The sequence below is a fragment of the Myotis daubentonii genome, chromosome 9, assembly GCF_963259705.1.
Source record: "Myotis daubentonii chromosome 9, mMyoDau2.1, whole genome shotgun sequence".
NCBI lineage: Eukaryota > Metazoa > Chordata > Mammalia > Chiroptera > Vespertilionidae > Myotis > Myotis daubentonii.
Window position 1 is genome coordinate 29,520,868 of NC_081848.1, and position 23,020 is coordinate 29,543,887.

Here is a 23,020-nt window from a genome sequence, read left to right on the forward strand (position 1 = left end):
GCCTGGTAATATACTTTTCTGTCTCTCACTGGACATGTAGAAAGTAAATGCTAAGAAGATTTAAATCTGGTAGATCAGTGTTATGAATGCTATGTTTCAGGTATTTCATTTGAAGGAGAGAAATGCTTTGAAATGATTAAATGAATTGGCTCTGCAATAACTGAAGTATATTTGTGGGTGGGGGGGGGAGACTATACTAGATTATTTTGATGAATTGCATCTAAAACACTTCCTTTGTATAATGAATTTATATTCTTGAATGCTGTGATTACAGTGAATTTTAATTTGCATGTGATGTTAGTAATCTCATTTGTTACTACTTGAATTTGATTAAAATGTTTTTGGTTAATTGATATAAATTGTTTGGGTGGTAGGATAAAGTAAGCTTTTTTTTCAAAGTTCTATATTTCTAATAATGTTCCTTTTATTTGTATTACCCCTTAGAACTGGTCTAGCTGGGGCATGCAAGTCATATTTCAGAACATAACATTTCATACCAGAAAAAAAGTTTGCCTCAGGCATAATTCTATGAGTTAACAATTCATTTTCTTCCTTCAAGCTCCATTCCCTTGGTAGAGATGGAATTCTTGAGGAAGAAATAAACAATGGAAAAATAATATCCTTTTCTCTAGCTTCTTGGCTAAAATAAATTCTCTACCTTTTCTAAGTCACTTGGCCAACTATTTCTCTGGCATCCCTCCCAATTTTCCCCAACACATACACACCCATATGAAGCAGAGAGCAAATATTTTTCAAGCTCCTTCAATGTGTTCTGTGCTATTATGTACAATCTGTTATTTAATTTGTACAACCTTGAAAAGTAAAGATAAACCAATTTTTATAGCTGTGAAAACCGAGACTCAGAGAGTTGAAATAATCTTTCCAAGGCTGTCCACTTAGCTTGTGATTGAAGTGATTTGAACCCATGCCTGCCGGGCTTCTCTTCAAGCTCTTTGTGCTGTCGTATTATATCCTCCATTACTCCTGAGCTGCAGAAAATGGTCCTGTTGGTATGAAAGGGGGAATCAGTTATAGGCTTTCAACCCTCAGTAATATGCTAAAGAAACTCACAGAGGAGGTAGACTTGAAAGGAAAGCTAAGTAAGAGTGTTTGACTTCTTAGGCAGGAAAATATAGAGCAAGTTATCGAGCAAGAGATAACCACAGGCACAAAGGGACTGATGCAGGGCGACTTGGAGTCACCTCCAGTCTCCCAGCTGTAGGTGTTCTCTAAGGTCAGTCCATGGCCCATGGCTTCTTTCTCCTGTGTTCTCTTCTTTGGAGAACTCAAGCATCATTGTACTTTCAATTCTCAAATAGTCTTCCTTTAACGTCTAAATGACAACTGGATAGTTCCATCTTAATACCTGGCATCACCTCAACCTCAACTCACTCATATCAAATAAATTCTCCTGTAATTTTTTTTTTTATTTCTGTATTTCTGCTCTGTAACAAATGTTATTTCCCACCCTCAAAAAGTTAGTTGTGCTTAATTGGTTCTTGTCCTCAACTTAAACATATTAAGTCAGATATTACAAGTTATTAAACTATTAGATGCTACTTTAAATTGTATTTTTCAAACATTTGGGGTTTGTATCCTCATTCTTATTTCCACAACTGTTATATAGATCCAATACCTCATCTCAATCTCTGTACATCTGAATTACTGCAACAGTGATTAAACCCAATCAATTTGACCAACTCAAAAATAGGCAGTGCTTTCTCACACCTTACACGTTGAAAAACACTCTGACAATTCAAGGCTCTTCATAATCTCTTCAACTTATCTTTCTTACCTTTCCAACCTTACTCCACACTGTTCTTGAGCTTTAATCTTCTGTATAAGTCAAGCTGCCTCACCCATGGACCCCAAACATTTCTGCACATTAATGCTTCGACAAAGCATTTACTGAGCATGAAATTCATTCCCACTCATCTTACTCAATCCAGCGTATGCCATTTATAAAGCCATTATTCACTCTAGTCCACAGAAGTTCTAGACATATATATCCCATATCAATGACTTTATCATGCACTGTGGGGTATATATACACACACATATAAGGGGGACCTTTAAGTTATTATAATATGTGTGATATCTCACCTCTGTAATAAATTTCTCTCATACCTTCAATTATTATGAATTCTCCATAGTATATAAAAAATGTTCTTTCTTTAAAAAAATAAAACCTGCTGTAGATTTTTTACAGGACATCCTTCCAAAATGAGGAAAGCTTTATTTAATCAAATTACAACCAAACTTCATTAGGTTAATTATACTATTGCAACAAAAGTAGTAATACACAATAAATATTCACATAAATCTATAATAATAAAAGTGTAACATGCTAATTAAACCAGACATCCTTCCAGACAACCCTTCTGGACCAAGCTTGGGCTGCAAGGGAAGCCCAAGTCCCAGGTGCCAGAGGGAAACCCAGGTCCTAGATGCCAGAGGGAAGTCAGTGCCAACAGCCAGGGAAAGGAAGGCCTACTCTTGCACAAATTTCATGCAGTGAGCCTCTAGTATATAAATATAGAGCTAGAGCTAGAGCTAGAATGAAATAGAGCTAGAGATAGAAAAATATAGGGTGTCCCAAAAATATATATACACATTTTGAATAATTATAAAGGCTGTATTTATTAAAAATATATTTCATTTTCAAAATTGAGCTATCAGCTATTAAAGATTCTATACCCTGTAGATATAGATCAACTAATTGAAAATAAAGCCAAAGTCATGTGACAGAGGACTTCCCCAGAAAGGGAGAGAATGGTAGATGGATACTGGGGATCAGGTGAGGTGAGGTACAGATTTTGCATTCTGTCCTGAATTTGATAGGAAGCTTTGGAAGGTTTGAGAAGTTACATGATAATATTAATATATTAAAAATATCCCTGTTATTTCTATAGATAGAATAAAATGTAGAATGTAAAGAAGAGAAGGGAGAAATCAGATATTAATTATGACAGGCTAAGTAAGAGATGATGATGGTTTAAAGTAGAAAGTAAGACTTAATGATTATTATGTTATATATAAAGGAAAAAAATTAAAGATGAGTCCCAGGTTTTTTTGATCCATGTAAATGGAAGGATTGGGGAGGACAGGTATGAAAAGTAAAATCAAGTGTTAATTTTGGACATGTTAATATTATAACCTCTGCACTCAGAGGAGAAGTCCTATCTAGAGATTAAAATAAGCGTTCAGGGGAGTCATGCACATTTGATGATAGTAAGAATAAATTAGAAACAAAAATTTTTAGGAAGGGGGGATGGTAAAGGAAAGGAAAGGAAATTGGAAGAAAATGAGTTTGGTTTTGGAATTTTTAGATTCAAGGTGCCTAAGAGACATATAAGTGAACAAGTTCAAGGACCTTCTCAAAAACTCGCCTGAAGATCAAGACAGTTTGGTATTTGAAATTTGGGAGAGCCAAGGGCAGAGCCCAGGGACCAAATAAATAAAGGGAAGTCTGAGAACTGGAGTTCTCCAAAGAAGTCTTGACTGTTAGTATTAAATACACCCAAGACCCAAATACAAGTGATACCATAAAAGAAACAAGGAATGATTAAAAAATGAAGGAGTGGTCAATGGGTCTAATGTTACAGGGAAGTAAAATTAGGTGGAGTTAAGAGTCTTCATCGCTGGTATGGTAACCAGATGTTGGATCTGGACATTTTTTAAGAAGCAATTTCAGTCTCCATCTCTTTGAAGAAGTTTTTTATCCCCCAAAATGCCCAAGCAAAAATGGAAGTCAGTGTTCATTCATCAAGTAGAACTCTCATTGGTAGCTACTGGATTCCATAGAATTAACTTTGATAGAATGTGCAAACCACCAAGAGGCAGGTGGGACACCTGTGACCGAAGATCTTGTTGGTACCAAGAGCACTGAGACCCCATGGCAGTCTCTTCAAAGCCTCTACCTGTGATGGGTTTCAGTTCTTGAGATCCTCCTTGCTTGCTGCGGCCAAGTTTCAGATTCCTAAACCCACTACATATACAGTCACAAGTTTGTAAACTGGGACTCCAGGATCAGGGAAAGCAGCACTCGGGTTTGGCAGCCCTGCCCTGAGCATGGCAATCCCACCCAAGGACTGTGCTGCCAAGTAGAGGGCAAACTGGTCCTGAGAAATGTGATGAGCAAGGCCCCCTAGAGGGCAGCAGAACCTCACAGGACCAGGAAGATATACTGCACCAAAGGAGGGGTTGGTGGGCAGTTTCACTAAAGGAGACACAAGGGGGCAATATACACTTTTATGGAGATTGGAATTGAGATTAATTTTAGTGAATTAAAGTAAGCCAGTTATGTAAGAGGTAGAAAGATTTAAGTTGTATACCATGCAACAAAAACAAATGGGCTAAAAGGAGAAGAGTTGGGCAGCCGTCAGTCATAGACCAGCAAGATTCTCTGCTTGGTGAATATTTAGTACCTAAACAATAATAATATGTAGGTACTATTTGCTGAAAACCTACTAGTCATGCTGTCTGCTATGAGCTAGGTGGTATTTTAGGCACCAGAGAGATGTAAATGAATATCCCATAACTCCTCTCTTCACAGTAGAGCCAGAGATGTGAGCAGATGTCAATAGAGAATTGTAGATGCTTTAAGTTTCTGTAGGAGGCACTGCAGGTACACAAAGAGGAAGTAGTTATATGAGAGAGGACAGAAAGGATAACATGATGGTATTTATTCTGGTTGTGGTAGGTTTCTTTTCTCTCCCCTGATTTCTCTAGGTCATTCCAGAAAGAATCCATCTTTTTTCTTCATTCATTCATTCTTTTATTCCATACTTTTCTTTATTGAGCCCTACCAGGTTTCAGTCACTGTTGTGGGCATTGGGTTACAGACGTGGTGTCTGACATGGCAATTATAGGCTAGGCAATGAGCTTGCCCTGTTGGTTTTCTTCCCCCTCCCCTCTCGGCACCAAGTCCTCTTTCTAACAATGAAGGAGAAAACTAAGCCCTTCAGTTCTAATACATCTATGTGAGGCCGAAAGGTAATAGGAAAAGAACACCATGCCTTTTCACTTGCCTGACTGTTCTTACCACTTATACATTCAACAAATAGTGACTGCGCACGAGCCTAGCTTCTGCCTGTCATGCCAGGTTAAGTTCAAGGTCCACCATGACATTTTCCAATTTAGTCCTAGGATCTTTCCATCTTTTAAATATCATCACTAACCTACTCCGGGTTTGTAAGTATTTTTGAGACAATGTATAAAACTCCTAATACAGTGCCTGGTTATGTTTGCTTTTCCTCCTTTTCCTCATATTCTGTGGCTTCTCTTGGGGTTTTGGTGTTTTGTGTGTTTTTTTTCTGAATTGGCTTTCTGTCCAACAGGGGAGAAAGGCTGAGATGAAGTAAAGAGAAGAGCTTCATCTATCTCCATCTCATTTTCAAATCCAGCCTAAACCACAGCAGCATAATTTAGGTTGTGGGAGCAGACAGATCATAAGAGCTAAGTCTAAATGGAAATAAAAATTAAAGATTCATTAACCCACAAATTTAATGAAGATGATACAGGTCATGTCCCATAAGAGGATTCATGGTTTCATAAGTATTAGGGGACATGTGGAAGAAAACAAACATATTTTGTATTAGAATTGTCTGAGAGAAAAAAACCTGCCTGGTTATAGAAATTACTAATAAGAAAAAAATGACAGGCATGAAAGTAACATTATTATGCACCCTATTAAGATCAAGAATTTTACATAAATTGTCTGACCTGATCCTCAACATTTTCATTTTGCCGATGGGGAAATTGTAGAAAGCATTAGCAAGTCTAGTAACATAACACAGCTAATTTATGATTTTCTTAGGGGAGAGGAGGGAAGCTGAGATGCAGGAATAGAGACAAGTTTTGTGATACTTAAAGTTCATACAATTTGGTTGATAGATACAAAACAGTCATGGGGATGTGAAGTACAGATAGGAAATATAGTCAATAAAATTGTAATAATAAGGTAAGGTGTCAGGTATTGGGGGGTATCACTTCATAAGGTATCTAAATGTCTAATCACTATGCTGTACACCTGAAACTGATAAAATATTTAATGTCAACTGTAATTATTTTTTAAATTTAAAATGTAGGAAAAATAAAGTTGAAACAATTGGGAACGCTCCATTTGAAAAGAAAAGGTTACAAAATGTGAATACAAAGATAGGAACAGAGACTTGCAAGGGACTGCTTTCAGGGAGGGGCTCTGACTCTCCATCAGTTGCAAAGTAAATCTGCTTCCATAGGAAGCACGGAGGTTTGGGCTCCAACAGACCCCAGGCTGATAAAATCAAGTTGCTGAGAGTAAACTGCAATCAGGCTCAACATACCAAAGAGGGATTGGGCTTCCTCTCTACTAGGGTAGAAAGGGTCAAAAGAGGGCAAAGGCAGGGGCTCAAGCCAGTGATCAGAAAAGACAGGAAAGAGTTTGAAAAATAGCATAGTTGCTTGTGTGCCTGAGGCCATTTAAAGAGGAACCAGGCCCAAACGCCAGCTAGTGTTTGTAACCAGCATCTTTAGTGAGAAACAACATGCGGCATATCATTAACCAATCAGGTAACCTTGAGCAAGTTACTTAATCTCCCTGTGTCCTAGCTTTTCCTCATTTGTAAAATAAGGATAAAACCGTACATAATTCATCGGGATGTGGTAATAATTATATCAATAAATTTGGATACTTAGAATCTGTCTGGTATATTCCAAGTGCCCAGATTCTTTGTCATTATTACCCAGCTTGATTCAACTCCAAAGCTCTTTCATTTGTTCATGTATGACATGTTAGGAGAAAATCCTGTTGAAAAACTACTCATCCTACTTTAAGAATAATTATTTTGTCTGGAAATCCCTTGGTCCTAAGTAGAAGCCAGCAACTTTTAATTAATGCTTCACTACAATGTTTCTTTACGCTGATCCTGTCCTTGCATGGAGACCCTCCCCTCTGGTCAACATTGTGTTCCTCCCTGTAAAGTTTTCCCCATTGAGGATGTTGTGTAAGGCTGTGAAGCACCTTAGAATTAGTTTTAAAATCTTTCTCTTCCTGGGTTTCTATTGATTGTGAAACAAACAGCAAAGCTGAAGGAAAGTACACAATGAAAAGGCAATGACTTAAGATGATTCATTTCTGAAAACAAGTTCTCATCGTAAGTGGGATTAAACTACATGCTTTGGGAATTCTCTAGAAGCTAAATGAAAGGCTTTATTCAATACAAAATTTAACATATTTCCATAATATTGCTGTGCTGTAATTTATTAAACAATTCTCCAGTGGTTTGTTTGTTCTTGTTTTGTTAAGGTTTTTTTTTTTTTTCTATTTTCTATAACACTAAAGGGGAAAAACCTTTGTACAGAAGCGTTTGAGCTGCTGTTGAATTATTCCCGTAGAATAAATTTGTCTGAATAGAATCCCTGGGTCAATATAGCTGATTCTTTACATTTTAATTGCTTATTAGCACTGCTTCCCCACCTGTCAACTTTTACCTTCCTTTTATTTTATAGGGATGGAGCAATATGTTCCCTGGCAGCTTCTCAAATAATTTCAAAACTTATGTTCATTCCTGACACTACTTTGTGGGATCATTAATCAAGCTCAATTTTTGTCTGTAATCTGAAATCTTTGAGTGAATCAACTTGACATTTCAAGTCTGGGCAAAAGCTATTTTTCTGAGTGTAGAGACCACAAGACCTGCTGGAACACGTCGTAAACCATTCTAATATGTTTCCTTATGAGTAGATACATAGAGGGCAAGAGGATGAGATGGAAATAAGGAATTACTTGGCAATATTACTATGTGATATTGAACTAGAGTAGGTTACTCTTTTCCTCTAAACTGAAGAGCCACAAAGATCTTCTTCTAGAATCCTTCTTTGGCCAACTGGGCTTGGAAGATTGACCTGGACTTTCTTTCAGCTCTTTTTGTAACACCTTAGGTTTGTTGAAATTTTCCAACACCTCATCCTGTCTATCTCCTGATATCACACAGTATCCCACATATAGACACTGACTGTCAAGTCTCAGCAATGCCACTTCAACAGCCTGCAGATTTCTGTGTGTTCCTGCGTAGGCGAGCTCCAGTCAGAGAATGACAGTCTGTTGACCTGTTAGCAGGGTGCCTGGGGTTATTCCAGTTTCCCACAGTGTAGTCAAATTTGACCTTTGAAAAAATAGGTTTATATTGTGTTCAAAGTCTAGCTCCACTAAGCACACACTATTTCCTTCATGTGTGACCTTTTCAGTCTCTGAAATGGGTTATCAGATTATGTAGATAGGGTTTTATTTTTCCAGCATAAAAATGAACAAAAAGTGAGGTGTTAATAAAGACCATGAGGTTTGGAAGTACAACATCTAGTTCCTAGCCCCATTTCTGTGACTTACCATTTAGGGAGCCTTGGCCAGACTATGAAGCTTTCTAAACCTCAGGTTCCTTATCTGAAGGCTGACGATAATAATCACATCACTCAGTTTGTTGAGATAATTAAATGGGATTAGGAAAAGCTTCTATGATATTCTAAATGATACTCAAATGTATCTTTCAGTTTCTCTCCTTGCTTTATCACTGTTGGGATCCAAAATTAGGGTAGTTGAAAAGGTAACATGGCAATAAATATGGGAAATAAAATGCATTGTGCTGCACTGGGCCTCACACACTTACTTATAAGTGCTCTGACTTCTGATAGTTCCTGCTGGCTAATCAGTTTGAGAATGCAGAGCTAAACCCATAGAAACTGGTTATTTTGGATTCCCAGAACCAATTATAACGTAGTGGGGGGAGGCTTCCCTATACCAACATGAAATTCTCCTGACACCAGCTTGTGTCCTATAATTCTCCTCAATTCTGACACTATCTACCCAGACATAGCATCAGATCCCACAGGTTAATCAGTCCTAAATCCAAGTTACCATCTGTGCCTCTGGTTGACCAGCTATAGATTAGAGGTTCCAACGACCCCCTTCTTGGACTCTAGATGCCAGTACTTCTGACTGATTGGCTGTAAGTCATACATTTCCACCGCCCCTTCCCCCCTTCTTCTCCAAACCCCCTTCCATCCATTTTGATGACTTTGCTAGAGTGGTTCACTTAAACTCTGAGAATTATTTTAGTTCTAGATCACCAGTTTATTATGAAAGGACATAACTCAGCAACAGCCATATGAAAGAGATGCATAGGACAAGGTGCGGGGAAAGGGCATGGAACTTCCATGCCTTCTCCATGTACCCTCAACAGCATTTCTATGCGTTCACCAACCCAGAAGCCACCTTTCTCACGCTCAACACTTGGGATATTACAAGGCATTTTGGAAACTGTGAGCCAGGAGCCAAGGGCATCAGACTGACCAAATATATTTTTTTCTTATAATTCACAATATGGCACTGGTTATGACTATAATGATCATAGCTTCCAATAAGTGAACAGTGGTGTTCGTATCATATGGGTCAATTGTTTAGGCATTCTCTAAATAGGGATTTTTTTTTTACCCAGGCTATCTACCCCCTTTTTTTCCTATACAAATCCAATTCTATGAAGATCCTAATAGTATGTATAAAAAGGAACAATACTTTAAAAAATAAAGCCACTAAATTAGGTAAGACTAAATTGTTTGTCAGTAAGTTTCTTCTTTAGGGTCTTCATAAATACACACACACACACACACACACACACATACACAGACACACACACATCTTATAACTATCTAAACCTAAATAAATGCTATATATAATCTTAGAAATTTTTAAACTCATCCTTGATAGAAAAAGTAATGAAAGCAAAGTAGGAGGTAGGAAGATTTTGGCATCAGAGAACCTGAAACCTAATTCAAAGTGGCTTACATTATAAGGGAATTAATATCATATAAAAAGAAGTTCTAAGGTTAAAAAGGCTAATTCAGTGGTTCAGAAACATTGTCCAGAACCAACCTTTTTTTAATTTCTCTCTCTCTTTTTTTTTAATGTTGGATTAGCTTCTCTCATGCCTGCAACATGGTTGTAGCATTGTCGGGTAGCACATCCAGGCAACTGTCCATAGCAAAAAGGGATCGTGTTTTCCAGCTAAGACCTAAAAAGTAAAATGTTCTTAGAAACCTCTAGATGACCCTCTCTCATGATCATTGGCTAAAACTGATAAGCAAAATGGGGTTATAATTACCATCTTAGTCTTATCGAAACCTGTCTCCTGAAGGTAAAGATGAGACATCTTGTTATGAAGAATGTGGCCATGTGATGGAGGGGCAAATGCTTTTTTTAAAATGATTATTTTTTATGTGAACTTCATGGCTTCAGTGTATCACCCCCTGCCAATCATTTTCTCCATATTTTTTGTTTATTCCATAAGCTTCCTGCCCAAAGTAGCATCCCCATCTGTCTTCCTCTACATATTTCTAACCGTGTTCTCAGAGAGTCTGCAATATCTACCAGAAAAATTCCTCTAAATAGGTCATAGTATGTCTACTCAAACAACATTTACATCATTAGCCTCCTCACTCAGGGAGGATGGAAAAATCTTCGTTCTTGACATTAAGGGAAAGTGAGAGAATTCACCAGTGGAATCTTCCCAGCATCTCAGAAATAGTATCATGGTGGGAACTTCCACTTATACCCATTGTTCTTTGTTTCATTCACTGGATTTTCCCTTCAAACCATTTGAAGAATCTGTATGTAATCCTTGCTTGACCATACAGATCTTCCTTCATCTTCAACTCTTCACTAAACACTGCATTTACTGTCTTCTATTTAACTAAAACCAAAGTCCTCTCCTTTCCTTCCAGCTTCAGGTATCATCTCCCCAATTTCTGCTATTTCAGCTAATATATACATTATTATTAATCTTTCATCTCATTTTGGAATCACTTATCCATTCTGGACCACATAGCCTATATAGAAATTTCAGTAATCCAATGTTTACCAGATATTGGTAGGGAAGGAGAAATGGGAGTGAAGAAATGGAATTTTTTATTTGAATCATTATGGAGAAATTACATTTTCGATCCAATCCTGATTCTTACCCCCACATCTTTTAAATTCACCAGATGAACATGGGCTCCTGTAGAATGGACAAAAATGAACTAGGATCTCCTGGATAAAGGAGGTATGAAAGGAACAACAACAAAAAAATCTTCAAGGAAGGTAGCTAAAGCTAATTTCAGAACAAATCATTCTTAAATTTATTAAAACTTTTATGACAGTTCTTCATGCCAAGGTTATGGTGCAGAAATAAAAGTGTCAACACTATATGGAGCACAAATCTAGACATTTGGAGGCTGAAAAAAAGAAAATAGCAGATTCAAAAACCCTGAATTCAGTATCTGGCTTTTGATAGGTACTCAGTAAATATTTTGAGAAAATGCTTGCATTAACAGTCTTATAAAAGCTTTTGAACAGGTAGGGTGAGCAAGTCTGTCTCTATATTCTGCATACTCTCTATGAACACTGAGCATTCTCATGGTATTTGCAACCATCTGTATGCTGATGTCTCCCCAGTGTATAATGGCCACTAACATCCAGATTCTTATAGCCATGTGTCTACTGAATATGTCCACTTGGATATCCCACCAGCCTCTCAAACTCAATTTTCCAAAATTAAGCTTCTTTCTACCCCAAATATATTCCTTCTCTATTTTCTTAACTTAGGTAAGTATACCACTCAAGGCAGTAACTGGAGTAGCATTCCACACATCTCTCTTACACTCATCATCTAATAGATCCTACTCATTTTACCTACGACATATTTTTGAAACTGTACCCTACTTTTCACCCATCACTACCCTAAGGCATTAATCATCTCTCACATGGACTATTGCCATAGTATGAGTCTATTTGTAGTTTTGTTCCCTCGAGTCCATACTACTTTATCTAAATGTCAATTCCGACCATATTTTTTTCTTAGCTTAAAATATCACAGTGGAATCTCTTAATCTCCAGGATAAATTCATCCATAAGCTATATGTTTTATATGCCTCTCCAGCCCATTTTACTTTGACTTATTATATGCTTGATTACCATAAAAATACTAAACACTGTTTCCCTATATACCCCATGTTGCTAAGCCTCTCCATGTGGTTGCTCTTGATATTTCTTCTGCTTGCCTACTCATCTTTTCACACTGTTCCCACTCATCTTTCAAGATTTATCTTAGGCATCATATCTCACTAACATTTTTTTATTATTTTTTGCCATTCTACTATGGGTTAGGTAGATATTTTTGCATGCTCCTATAATAAAACTTCTCACATTGTTTGGAAATGATATGTTTTCATTTCATCCTCCTACTCTTGATTGTGAGCTTATCAATGGCACAGAGTTACCCATGAGCCCTTATCACAGTGCCTTGGACATGGAGTATTCAGTAAATTATTTCAATGATATAAACTAAATATATATAGTACATCTATGGGAACCTAAATGAAGAAACAAAATTTAAAGTCTTATACTAGATTCTCCACTGGCTGTCTTGTTAACTGTACCATTCATTTGCAAATGGGGCCAAGGAGATAAAAAGTAAATAACAAGCCTTCATAGTTTTGTTTCTAAAGTTACTGACATTGTTACTTAGAGAGAAGTTTAATGGAAATAAGAGGAGCTCTGGAATCAGAGAGGTCCAATTTCTAATCTTAGGTTTCCCACGCGATGTGAGATTGGGCGATTGACACTGGTCCTCAATGCTTGTCTCTTTGGAATGAGGATAAAAGCACCTACTATGTAGGGTAGTGTTAAGAATTGAGGATCCTCTTTCCCTTCGGCATGCCACTGAAGATCCTGGTGCCACTGAAGATCCTTGTGTTGCTATGGGTTGCCGCCCAGCCCGGGGTTACCAATATTGCAAGAACAAGCCATACCCACAGTCTCGCTTCTGCCGAGGTGTCCCTGATGCCAAGATCCGCATCTTTGACCTGGGGCAGAAGAAGGCGAAAGCGGATGAGTTCCCACTCTGTGGCCACATGGTGTCAGATGAATAGGAGCAGCTCTCCTCCGAAGCCCTGGAGGCTGCCTATATTGGTGCCAAGTACATGGTGAAAAGCTGTGGCAAAGATGGCTTTCATATATGAGTGCGACTCTACCCCTTCCACGTCATCTGCATCAACAATACCTGCCTGGAGCCTGTGCTGGTGCTGACAGGCTCCAGACAGGTATGCGGGATGCCTTTGGGAAGCCCCAGGGCACAGAGGCCAGAGTCCACATTGGCCAAGTCATCATGTCCATCCGCACTAAGCTGCAGAATAAGCATGTGATTGAGGCCCTACTCAGAGCCAAGTTCAAGTTCCCTGGCCGCCAGAAGATCCACATCTCCAAGAAGTGGGGCTTTACTAAGTTTAATGCGGATGAGTTTGAAGACACGGTGGCTGAGAAGCATCTCCCAGATGGCTGTGGGGTCAAATACATCCCTAATCGTGGCCCCCTGGACAAATGGCTGGCCCTGCACTTCTGAGAGTCTTAGTGTTGTCCCCACCTTACACCCACCAATAAATCAACTTTCTATTCCCACCCCCACCCCCCCCCAAAAAAAATATGGAGGATAGTGCCCTGGCTGGGTAGCTCAGTTGGTTAGAGTATTATCCTCATAGTTTAAAGACCCCTTTGAGTGACCATCAATAGTTCTATTAATATTCTTTTAATTTATGCTATAGAGAAGTATTCTGGTTGTGCAACCCAATTCTTAAACAAGCACAAAATATTTTCTGTTGACATGTGGAATGCCATTCAATGATTGGTGCTTCACAAGGGATTCTCTTTTGAGGTATTTTTTTTGGTAAAATAAAGGCTACTCATGTGGTTTGGTCCAATGCTTTACCTCCTCTAACCAAGTCTTTAAGTGTTTCCCTCTCTTCTTTATGGCCTAGACCTAAAGTTATTTGTGTATATACTGTCTGCTTCCCTTCTTTCTTCCACTAGTGTGTGAGCTCTATGAGGTAGGACCCATGGATTATTAATATTAATCTCTATATGCCCAGGACAAAGCCCATTGCCTAGAATGTAATAGGTGCTTGATTCATGTCTACTGAATAAGGTAATTTATTCTATCCATTCGACTTGATTTAATGAGCCATTTTCACTCAAAAATTAGATACTTTGAACATCTTTGAAGAGGAAAAAATTAAGAGGAAGGCCTCAATCCCAGGACTAATAATGATTTTAATTGTTTTGTTTTATTTAATACTAATTTTGAGACAGCAGGAACAGAAACTTTTTTAAAAAGTGACCATACCAAGGTAAACAAGTCTTCTGATAGTAACTTTATTACTGACTATTGAATACCAAAAATGGATGAAGCAACATCATATCAGGCTCCAATTTTACAAGTAAAAAAAAAAAGGTAATAAAGATAAACTTTAAGAGTTCTGGGGCCCTGCAATCTCTACTGGCAGTTATTTTCTACTGACAAGGCTTGTGATGTTGTCAAGTCAGTTAAATAAGTCTCAGTTACCTCATTAGGCAACTGGGTACAGCAGTGCCGCTTTACCCCACAGGCTTAAATGATAAGTAAAACAGAGATTATTCTGTGAAGCATGTTGGCTTTGAAAACTGTCATTTAAATATAAAGGCTCATTTTGATGAACCATGGAGCACACTGATGTTGAAAATCACATAGCTTATTTTAGATGAAACATCTGGTACCTTCCAGGTCTGGGGAATTGCCAATTCTGATGCAAAAGCTGTCTGAGCCACTCTGCACAATTAAGCAACTCAATACTGACTCTCAAACTTCAGCCTAATGGTCATAGAAACCTCTCACATCAAAGGAATTTCTTTTCTTTTTTGGCATCACCAGTCTCTAATATACAGGGGGGGGGGGGTAAAAACTAGGTTTACAGTTGTTAGTACATGAAACAGAGTTTATTCTCATAGTATTATTTTATTCATAATTGTATTATTTATTTGTATTATTTGTCTTCTCCTTATTAATATAATTTCGTATCCTTACTTATGGCTTATCTTTTAGGTAATGATGGCTGGTAATTTAACCTACTTTTGCCAATTCCTGTACATAATGTTCAGACATAGTGCCACTTAATGAAGGTGTTTTTTTTTTTAATGACAAGAATACATTTTTTAAAAGACTGATAATTGAAGGCAACACATTATAATTGCTAAAAATGTTGGTTCAAAACTTAGACTGCTTGTGTTCAAAATCCTTGATCAATTTATTTAATCCTTACAATTTTCTTCCTCAGAAAAAATGGATATACTAGTAATAACAACAGGGCCTTTGCCACAGGGTTGTTGCCAGAATTCAACTTAAATAATGTTACTTAAATTTAAGTAACATTCTACCTGTCTAGCCCATGGTAAACACCAAATAAACACTAACATACTTACCTTCATCTTTTTCTTGATGCTAGGGATTGTATTGCTTTTACCGTTGACTATTAAATCTGATAAACTCACGGATTAATAAATAATGTATAAGGGTAGATCACATGTGCTTTAACTAAGAAATAACAGAATGGTCTCCAGTCTTATGCATATACCATCACAATCATCTATTAAGTATCACGGGGCAGCCATTGACGTGAAAAGCCCGAGGCCCTGTTTTGGCATGGGGCGACCCTCTGCAGCCACAGCTCTTCCTCAGCCTGGCCAGTTAAGCATACAATCACATCTCTCTGTTTGCTCCTGTCCTTGTTCATGCATACCAGGTACAAAGACAGGAGACTGGCCCAGCACAAGTCGGAAATAGAGTGTTTCACCCCCAAAGGGAGTATGGGGAATGGTGGGAGAGCAACAATGAGCAGGTAAGCAAACTGTGAGTGGCCTGAGGTGGTGTGAGCTACATGTGTGCAAGCTAGAGGAACAGGTGGCTCCCTGGTCTGGGTCCTCACTCAACTGTGCACCGCATACAGTGTGTCCAACCTGGGCCATCGCTGGTTTTCTGTGTGTGTTTGGTTTGCAAAACCCATACCATCTTCATGTGAAGTGATGGGAGCCTCCTGTCCCAGGTGCTGCTGTTTCCCAGGGCTGTGCGCTTTGCATGTCTGAAGCCTTACCTCACAGTTCTCCCACGGATCTTAATGTATTGGTTAATTGCTTCTGGAGTTTGCAAAGTGGAAGAGCTTGGAGGAAATTCACATTTCGGGATTATCCAATTACTTAGGAAAACAAATGCAAAAGCCTAACACTGGTTTTGAGAGAAGAACTACAATTGAGGGAAGATGCCAGCTCCTAATCCCAGACAAGCCTGGGAATTAATCTGACTTCTATTGAACATAACAACATCAACTCACAGAGAAGGGCAAATGCCATGCCAAACTAGTGAACTATGGAGGCAAGAGGCTTTTCGTGAACTGAAATCAGGAAAGCTCGTCCTCCTCTAGCTACCGTAGCTTTGCATCTCCTTTACTTCTCTGTGTTTGGTGGCAAACACTCCCTGTTGCTGCGCTATGCATGTTCCTTCATACCAGGCACTCCCCCACTGAGCTGTGTCCAGTAAACTGGGGTATTTGTAATTAGAAGCATAGACTAAGCTGGGTTGCATGAAATAAACGTGCTTTATTGCATGCGACTGGGTTTCAGGAAAAGGGTTCTGGAGATAAAGACTGTCAAGATTGGCATTAAACAATTCCAAAATGCTGGAGGAGCCTAGAAGTTGGGAAATCACTCACCATGAACGTACTCTCCACTTCTAATTTGTTGTGGCATTTCCCAATCCACCTTGAGGTGTGGAAGGGAAGCTCTTGGAAATCACCCTGGATTAAAGGAAAGGGAAGTGCGGAAAGCAGAGTATATACCTGTGTGTGTGCATGTGCTGAGAGCAGAGCTTGAGAGCCAGCTGTATAGCAAGAACTTATCCTGTTGACCTTTTACCCCAAATGTTGCATTTGCTTTCTAGTAGGGGCTCCTTCAGGTTTTCAAAATAATTTCTAATTTTCTCCAAGGACCACTGCATTGCACAACTTCTGGGGGACCATTCACATTGCAGCGCGTGAAAATGGCGCCTGGAAATGCGCAGCATACAGCCTGAGCAATCATTTGTGCAGCTCTGGCTAAGAGCTTGGCCACCTTTGTCCTTGGCTCCTAGAGGCAAGGCAATGAGAGTGTGTGTACATATGTGTGCACATTGGTTTATCTGATGGCCTTATGCCTACGATTCCTTTCTACAACTTTTTTTTTTTTTATCTCAGTATATCCGGAAGATAAGCCTCAATAGATTATTTTGTGGGAGTGACTCAAGAGACTACTACTGGGACTGCTGGTTTCCTTCCATCACGATATGATAAAGTGTCCTAATTCCTGTCTTTGAAAATCAAACAGCACCCAAGTTCATTGGCCAAAACACTGTATCAAATGAGCACAGGGCTCTGTCCAGAGTGTAGGACTGGAGTTTCCAAACCTAGCAAACTTGGCTGCCTATCAAACATACTAATGCAAAATCTTGGACAATATAACCTAGAAATCTGTAGTGTTACATGTTTCCTAGGTCATTCTGTCTTAGCCAGTTTCTACTGACATTTAGGAATACTCCATTCATCTAAAGAGGACATAGAGCTATTCACGCCAAACATTAAGTCTCAATTCTGTCCTGCAGTGTTCTTAGGAGTATTTGGTCAATGCTTAGAACTCTCAGATCTGATCAGTTCAGCAATTAGATTTGCTCAAGGCTGCCTTCGTTGAGAATGGACAAGAGATAGTGGGACACATAGGGTAAGAGGGCCCCAGAGCACACAGACCAAACTTCCTTGGGTGAGATACAGATCTACAGAGGTGGGCACTCAATGTGTCGACCCTGGGAATGGTAGACACCACATAGCTTTTGTTTCCTCACTTGTTTGGATATAGCCAAAGTAATGGCAAGGCTTACTACACTAGTATGTCCTGGTGGTGCAGGGGCACACAGAGCATGCTGTCGGAAAGACAGTTCTGTTGGAGTAACCCTCTCTGCCCTTCAGATAAGCATAGTTAATTGGGAACAAATGGTTTTCTCTTCCTACATTTTCTTCCTTTCCACTTGTTTAGCATTAAATAGAAACGGACACAGAGAAAAAGAATGTGCAGGAGAGGAAGGAAGCCCGTTGGTGCTCTAAGAGAGCTTTCCATTAGTGAGAACAGAAGGCCTGGAGACAGACAAAGGAGAGGCCAAAATTTCTAAGACCTTTAAATATTTTTCCCCCCACTTTATATTTGTTCATATAAATACACACACACATGCGCGCGCACACACACACACAATGACATTTTTCCAGGAGAAGTAAGTTTAAAATTGAATATTAAGAGAAGACATATCATAGAGGAGGCAACTGCAATATAAACCATTTCTAATAAGAGGTTAGAGTTGTCAACCCCAACTTATTTACTGTGGCATTAAATAGAGCTGGAAATAAGATAACTGTGTGAGACTTTTATAGAGACTTTTAGCATCAGCCTATATGGCCTTCTTTCTCATTCACTCCCCCCAGTTGCTTCCCAGAGTCATGGTCATTATCATATTTACTCTGAAAATGACTGGACTGGTTCTGCAACCATTACTGAACAACCAGTCCCATGGAGGGGCTAAGGAAGTTCAAACAACCACAGAAAGAGCCAAATTTTTTAAACTTAAACTATATAGGTAGGTACATTGTTATTAACGTAATTATGGCACTCCTCAGCTGGCCTTTGCTAAAAATGTCCTCAATCTGATTGAGGTAAATTCGCTGAGGTCAGGGCTTGTTTGACTTAAAAAAAAAAAAAGTTCACTGTATTAAAAGTTGCCCAGAGCCCTTATGAACTGATGAAATAAGAAAAGCTACTTACCTAGTCATCTATTTGTAGTCTTTTTTTCTCTGAGCCAGATTTTTAAAAAATATATTTAGAACATAGAATTATGGGAAGCAGACTGACATCTGTTAAGGACAGAGGATTCTCCTCTCCGTTCTCCTCTTCTCCCTTCTCCTCCTCTCCCTTCTCTTCTTCTCCTCTCCCTTCTCCTCCTTTCCCTTCTCCTCCTCTCCCTTCTCCATGCCCTATGACTAGAATCAAACCTGGGACCCTTCAGTCCGCAGGCCAACGCTCTATCCACTGAACCAACATTCTATCCACTGAGCCAAACCAGTCAGGGCTCTTCTCCTCTCTACTTTTTCCTTAGAAGAAGGAAAGGAGAAAGGCAGAGAGCTTTGAATCCGTACGAAAAGGAGGGAAAAAGAACTCTACATGGACACAGAGCAGTCCAAGTAAGACCCCAGAGGCTTGAAATAGTGTACAAGTTGGGGAATTATGATGTATTCCAACCATAAAGTGAAAGAAAGGATGGAAGGAGATGAGGTTGGAGAAAGGGGTCCCTCACATGGAAGTCATTACCAAGCCTCTCTTTCCCACACTCCCTCCTCTCTCTCTTTCTCCCTTTCACCAGGTTCATCTATTTGCTTTAAAATAACCCCTCAATTGAAAAATGAAAACAATTCAGGAAGGAAGACTTGCAACATAAATGGCATCTGTGAATGCTCTGGAAATTAATCCATTATATACATCATTCTTTTTGAGGTGGTTTTATCTTCCTTCTAAAGAGCCCTGACCACTTTGGCTCAGTGGATAGAGTGTCAACCTGTGGACTGAAGGGTCCCAGGTTCAATTCTGGTCAAGGGCATGTACTCTAGGAGAGTCTTTCTAATGACCTTTTTCTGTCTGTGCGAGGTACCCTCCCCTGGGGCCCAGTGCTATCCTGTGCTTATCTCTGTCATGGTTCTAGTTATATTTTATGGAAATAATCACTCTGATCCTCTTTTCTAATTAGAGTGGTTCTCAACCTTCCTAATGCCGCGACCCTTTAATACAGTTCCTCATGTTGTGGTGACCCCCAACCATAAAATTATTTTTGTTGCTACTTCATAACTGTAATTTTGCTACTGTTATGAATCGTAATGTAAATATCTGATATGCAGGATGTATTTTCATTGTTGGCGACCCACAGGTTGAGAACCGCTGGTCAATAGAGGATCCAGAAATTGACCCAACCCATTATACTCAATTAATATTTGACAAACAAGAGCATACAATGGAGTAAAAACAGCCTCTTTAATAAATGGTGCTGGGAAATTTGGTCAGATACATGCAAAAAAATGAAACTAGATCACCAACTTACACCATACACAAAAACAAACTCAAAATGCCTAAAGGACTTGAATGTAAGATGGGAAACCATAAAAACCCTACAAGACTCCATAGACAGCAAAATTGCATATATATGTCATAGCAATATCTTTACAGACACATATCTTAGGGCAAGAGAGACTAAGGAGAAAATAAACAAATGGGAGTACATCAAAATAAAAAGCTTCTGCACAGCATAAGAAACCATCAACAAAACAACAAGAAAGCCCACTGCATGGGAGAACATATTTGCCAATATTATCTTCAATAAGGCTTTAATCTCCAACATTTACAGGAACTCATACAACTTAACAAAAGGAAGATAAACAACCCAATCAAAAAATGGGCAAAAGCCCTAATGGACATAAGACACTGGGAGATAGGGGAGGCTAGGGGACTGTCTAGGGCGGGCGGATAAAATGGACACATATGTAATACCCTTTGTAATACTTTAAGCAATAAATAAAAAAAAAATGAGCAAAAGCCCTAAATAGACACTTTTCGAAAGAGGACATTCAGAAAGCCAAGAGACACATGAAAACATGCTCAAAGTCACTAATCATCCGAGAGATGCAAATCAAAACAACAACGAGTTACCACCTCACACCTGTCAGAATGGCTATCATCAACAAATCAACAAATGACAAGTGCTGGGGAGGATTCAGAGAAAAAGGACCCCCAGTCTAAGTGTATTTCAGAGCAGAGTCCTCCTGAATGCAGGAGAAGTGAACAAGAGTCCTAAACGGGGGTACTGTATGAACCGAAAATTCTCTAAACCCTGTCACTGTGTGCGTTCATACCGTGATGGTCCACCATCAGGAATGGCTAAAACCTCAATGAATGTTCTTATCTCCTGTCTCAGCAAGAGTATTTGATGGAGTCTGTGTGTGACGTGCTCATGTTGGACCCCAGTAGGAGAGTCATAGACATTCCGAGCCTCCCAGTCTCTCTTTGAGAAAGAGCTCCCTTAGTCAAATGAAAGTGATAGATCTACAATCCCCCACCAGTGATGGAAGAGAGGAGGGCGGTACCAAGTTATTTTTATTATTGCTGTGTCATAATATCAGTTATGTAAACTACTAACCCCCAATCAGTTGAGTAACTGATTTTCACCTAGTAGATGCAGCATCTAATTTTGGTGGGTATAAATGTTTAATAAATCCTTAGAGAACCTGGTAAGAGTGATGTCATGGTAGTTATTATTGAATTAGTTGAAACTCAGATTTGAAAAGTAACCCCAAAATGTAATATCTATGTTAGGACTGTTTTGCCTTTCTTTCATTCCATTATTACTTTCTTCATTTAATGTTCATTTATGAAGTGCATACTATGAGTCAAGCACTTTCAAGACTATGGGGATAAAAGAGTGACCAAGACATGACTAATGCCCTTGAAAATCTGTAGTCTATTTGGGAACTGAGTCAGAAAAATAGATCATCTCAATATAATATAGAAGCTCTCTCCCACAGGATAATGTGTCAGAATAACTCCTCATTTGATATCATTTCTATAACTTCTGCCAGTGCAAATAGAATTAAGAGACATAGAAACTAAGTAATAAACCTGAACTGAGTGCTTAGATTAGGGCTATGCACACAGTTATATAAAATTCAGGATCCACGAAAAAGAAAGATTCTGCCTTTCTAGAACAATAGAGCCCGAATTAGTTGCTTAGCAATAGATTAGGACCCCTGCAGTAGACTTCTCTTTATTCCCTCCCAAAGTCAATTTCAAATTAATGTTCTAACTTATATTTAGAGATGTTCTAAAATAAATAATAATTACAATAATTACTATAACTTAGATACTGTGATAGTCCCTTCATATATTATAGGTATTCTCCCAAGAACATTATAAGCAAGGTATTTTTTTACTTCCATGGTACAGATAAGGAAAATGAAGATCAGGAATATTAAATAACACAGTAGAGTGGTTTAGTGAAAATTCTTACATCAAAGAGAGATGCTTTAACTAAGACCAAAAGAAGTCTTTTGTCTAAAGAAATCATTTTTTCCAGCAACCATTATAAAAATCCTGTGATTCTTTTATTCTACAGTCCTTCGGGATTTATCTCTGCGTTATTCAGGTCAGTTGGTAGAGAGTTTTCAATTTATTATCTGGTTATTTTATGGACACAAACTTGGGTGTTGTTGTTTTCCTGGACGCTCCACAAGGATATGTCTTATTGCTCCTTAGTTTGTGTGTGCATCTGGGCACTTAGCACAGAGACAGTATTGCATGGTGGCAATGACTCTGGGTTTAAGGTCAGGTTTGAGGCACTGCTCTGCCTTTATTTGACTTGGGCAACTTAGTTAACTTCCATAGCCTCAGTGTTTACGTCTATAGTACACGTTAATAATACCTGTTTATACCAAGCATTCAAGGTGATGGGATTTAGTTCATTTCCCAGACATTCCCAGCCCAACTACTCCACACCAGGCACCATACTAAGCACAGGAGAGGCTGTAGTCACTACCCTTGGAGTGTTCTAGGTTCAGTGCAAAAAACAGATTGTTAAAGAATTAAAATTACCACCTTATAAGTGCTCTGTCAGACAACTGTTGTGAGGTCAAATATAATAAGTGAAACTCCTTTTGGAGTGTAAAGTTCTATTCAAATGGAAGCTATTACCTTCCCCAAACTCCCTCTCCTTTGTCATCAATTCCAACCCTATGTTTTATTCAAGGTTAAATCAAGCTGGATTCCTTCAGAAAGTCGTCCTGCCTATACCAGCCCACAGGCGCAAAACAGCTGTGTCTTTTGTTTTCTCTTTACTCAATTTTAATCTGGTTTTTATATGATTGCTCAGTGGGGAGAAGGGGAGGTTGAGGGAGGTGGGATCATTTTCTGTTTTGGGGAAAAGAAAAAAAAACCTCTAATCTTAGGTGAAGAACCTTAAAAAGCCTAGAACTTAAATCTCAGTATGAGGAGTAGTTTAGTTTTGAGATTTGAGTCCAGGTTTCTGAATTATGGATC

At 38.8% G+C, this 23,020-nt stretch overlaps 1 protein-coding gene and 1 pseudogene across 1 annotated transcript in view; both read left to right on the forward strand.

The window, feature by feature from the left end:
• The window catches only part of GRM5 (glutamate metabotropic receptor 5), a 447,722-nt gene that overhangs the window by 407,239 nt on the left and 17,463 nt on the right, over positions 1–23,020 (forward strand). Inside the window, exon 8 of the mRNA XM_059708191.1 lies at positions 15,622–15,717. Coding sequence (XP_059564174.1) covers positions 15,622–15,717 — 96 coding nt within the window. The remainder of the gene's footprint in view (positions 1–15,621; positions 15,718–23,020) is intronic.
• Positions 12,752–13,453, forward strand: LOC132242060 (large ribosomal subunit protein uL16-like; annotated as a pseudogene).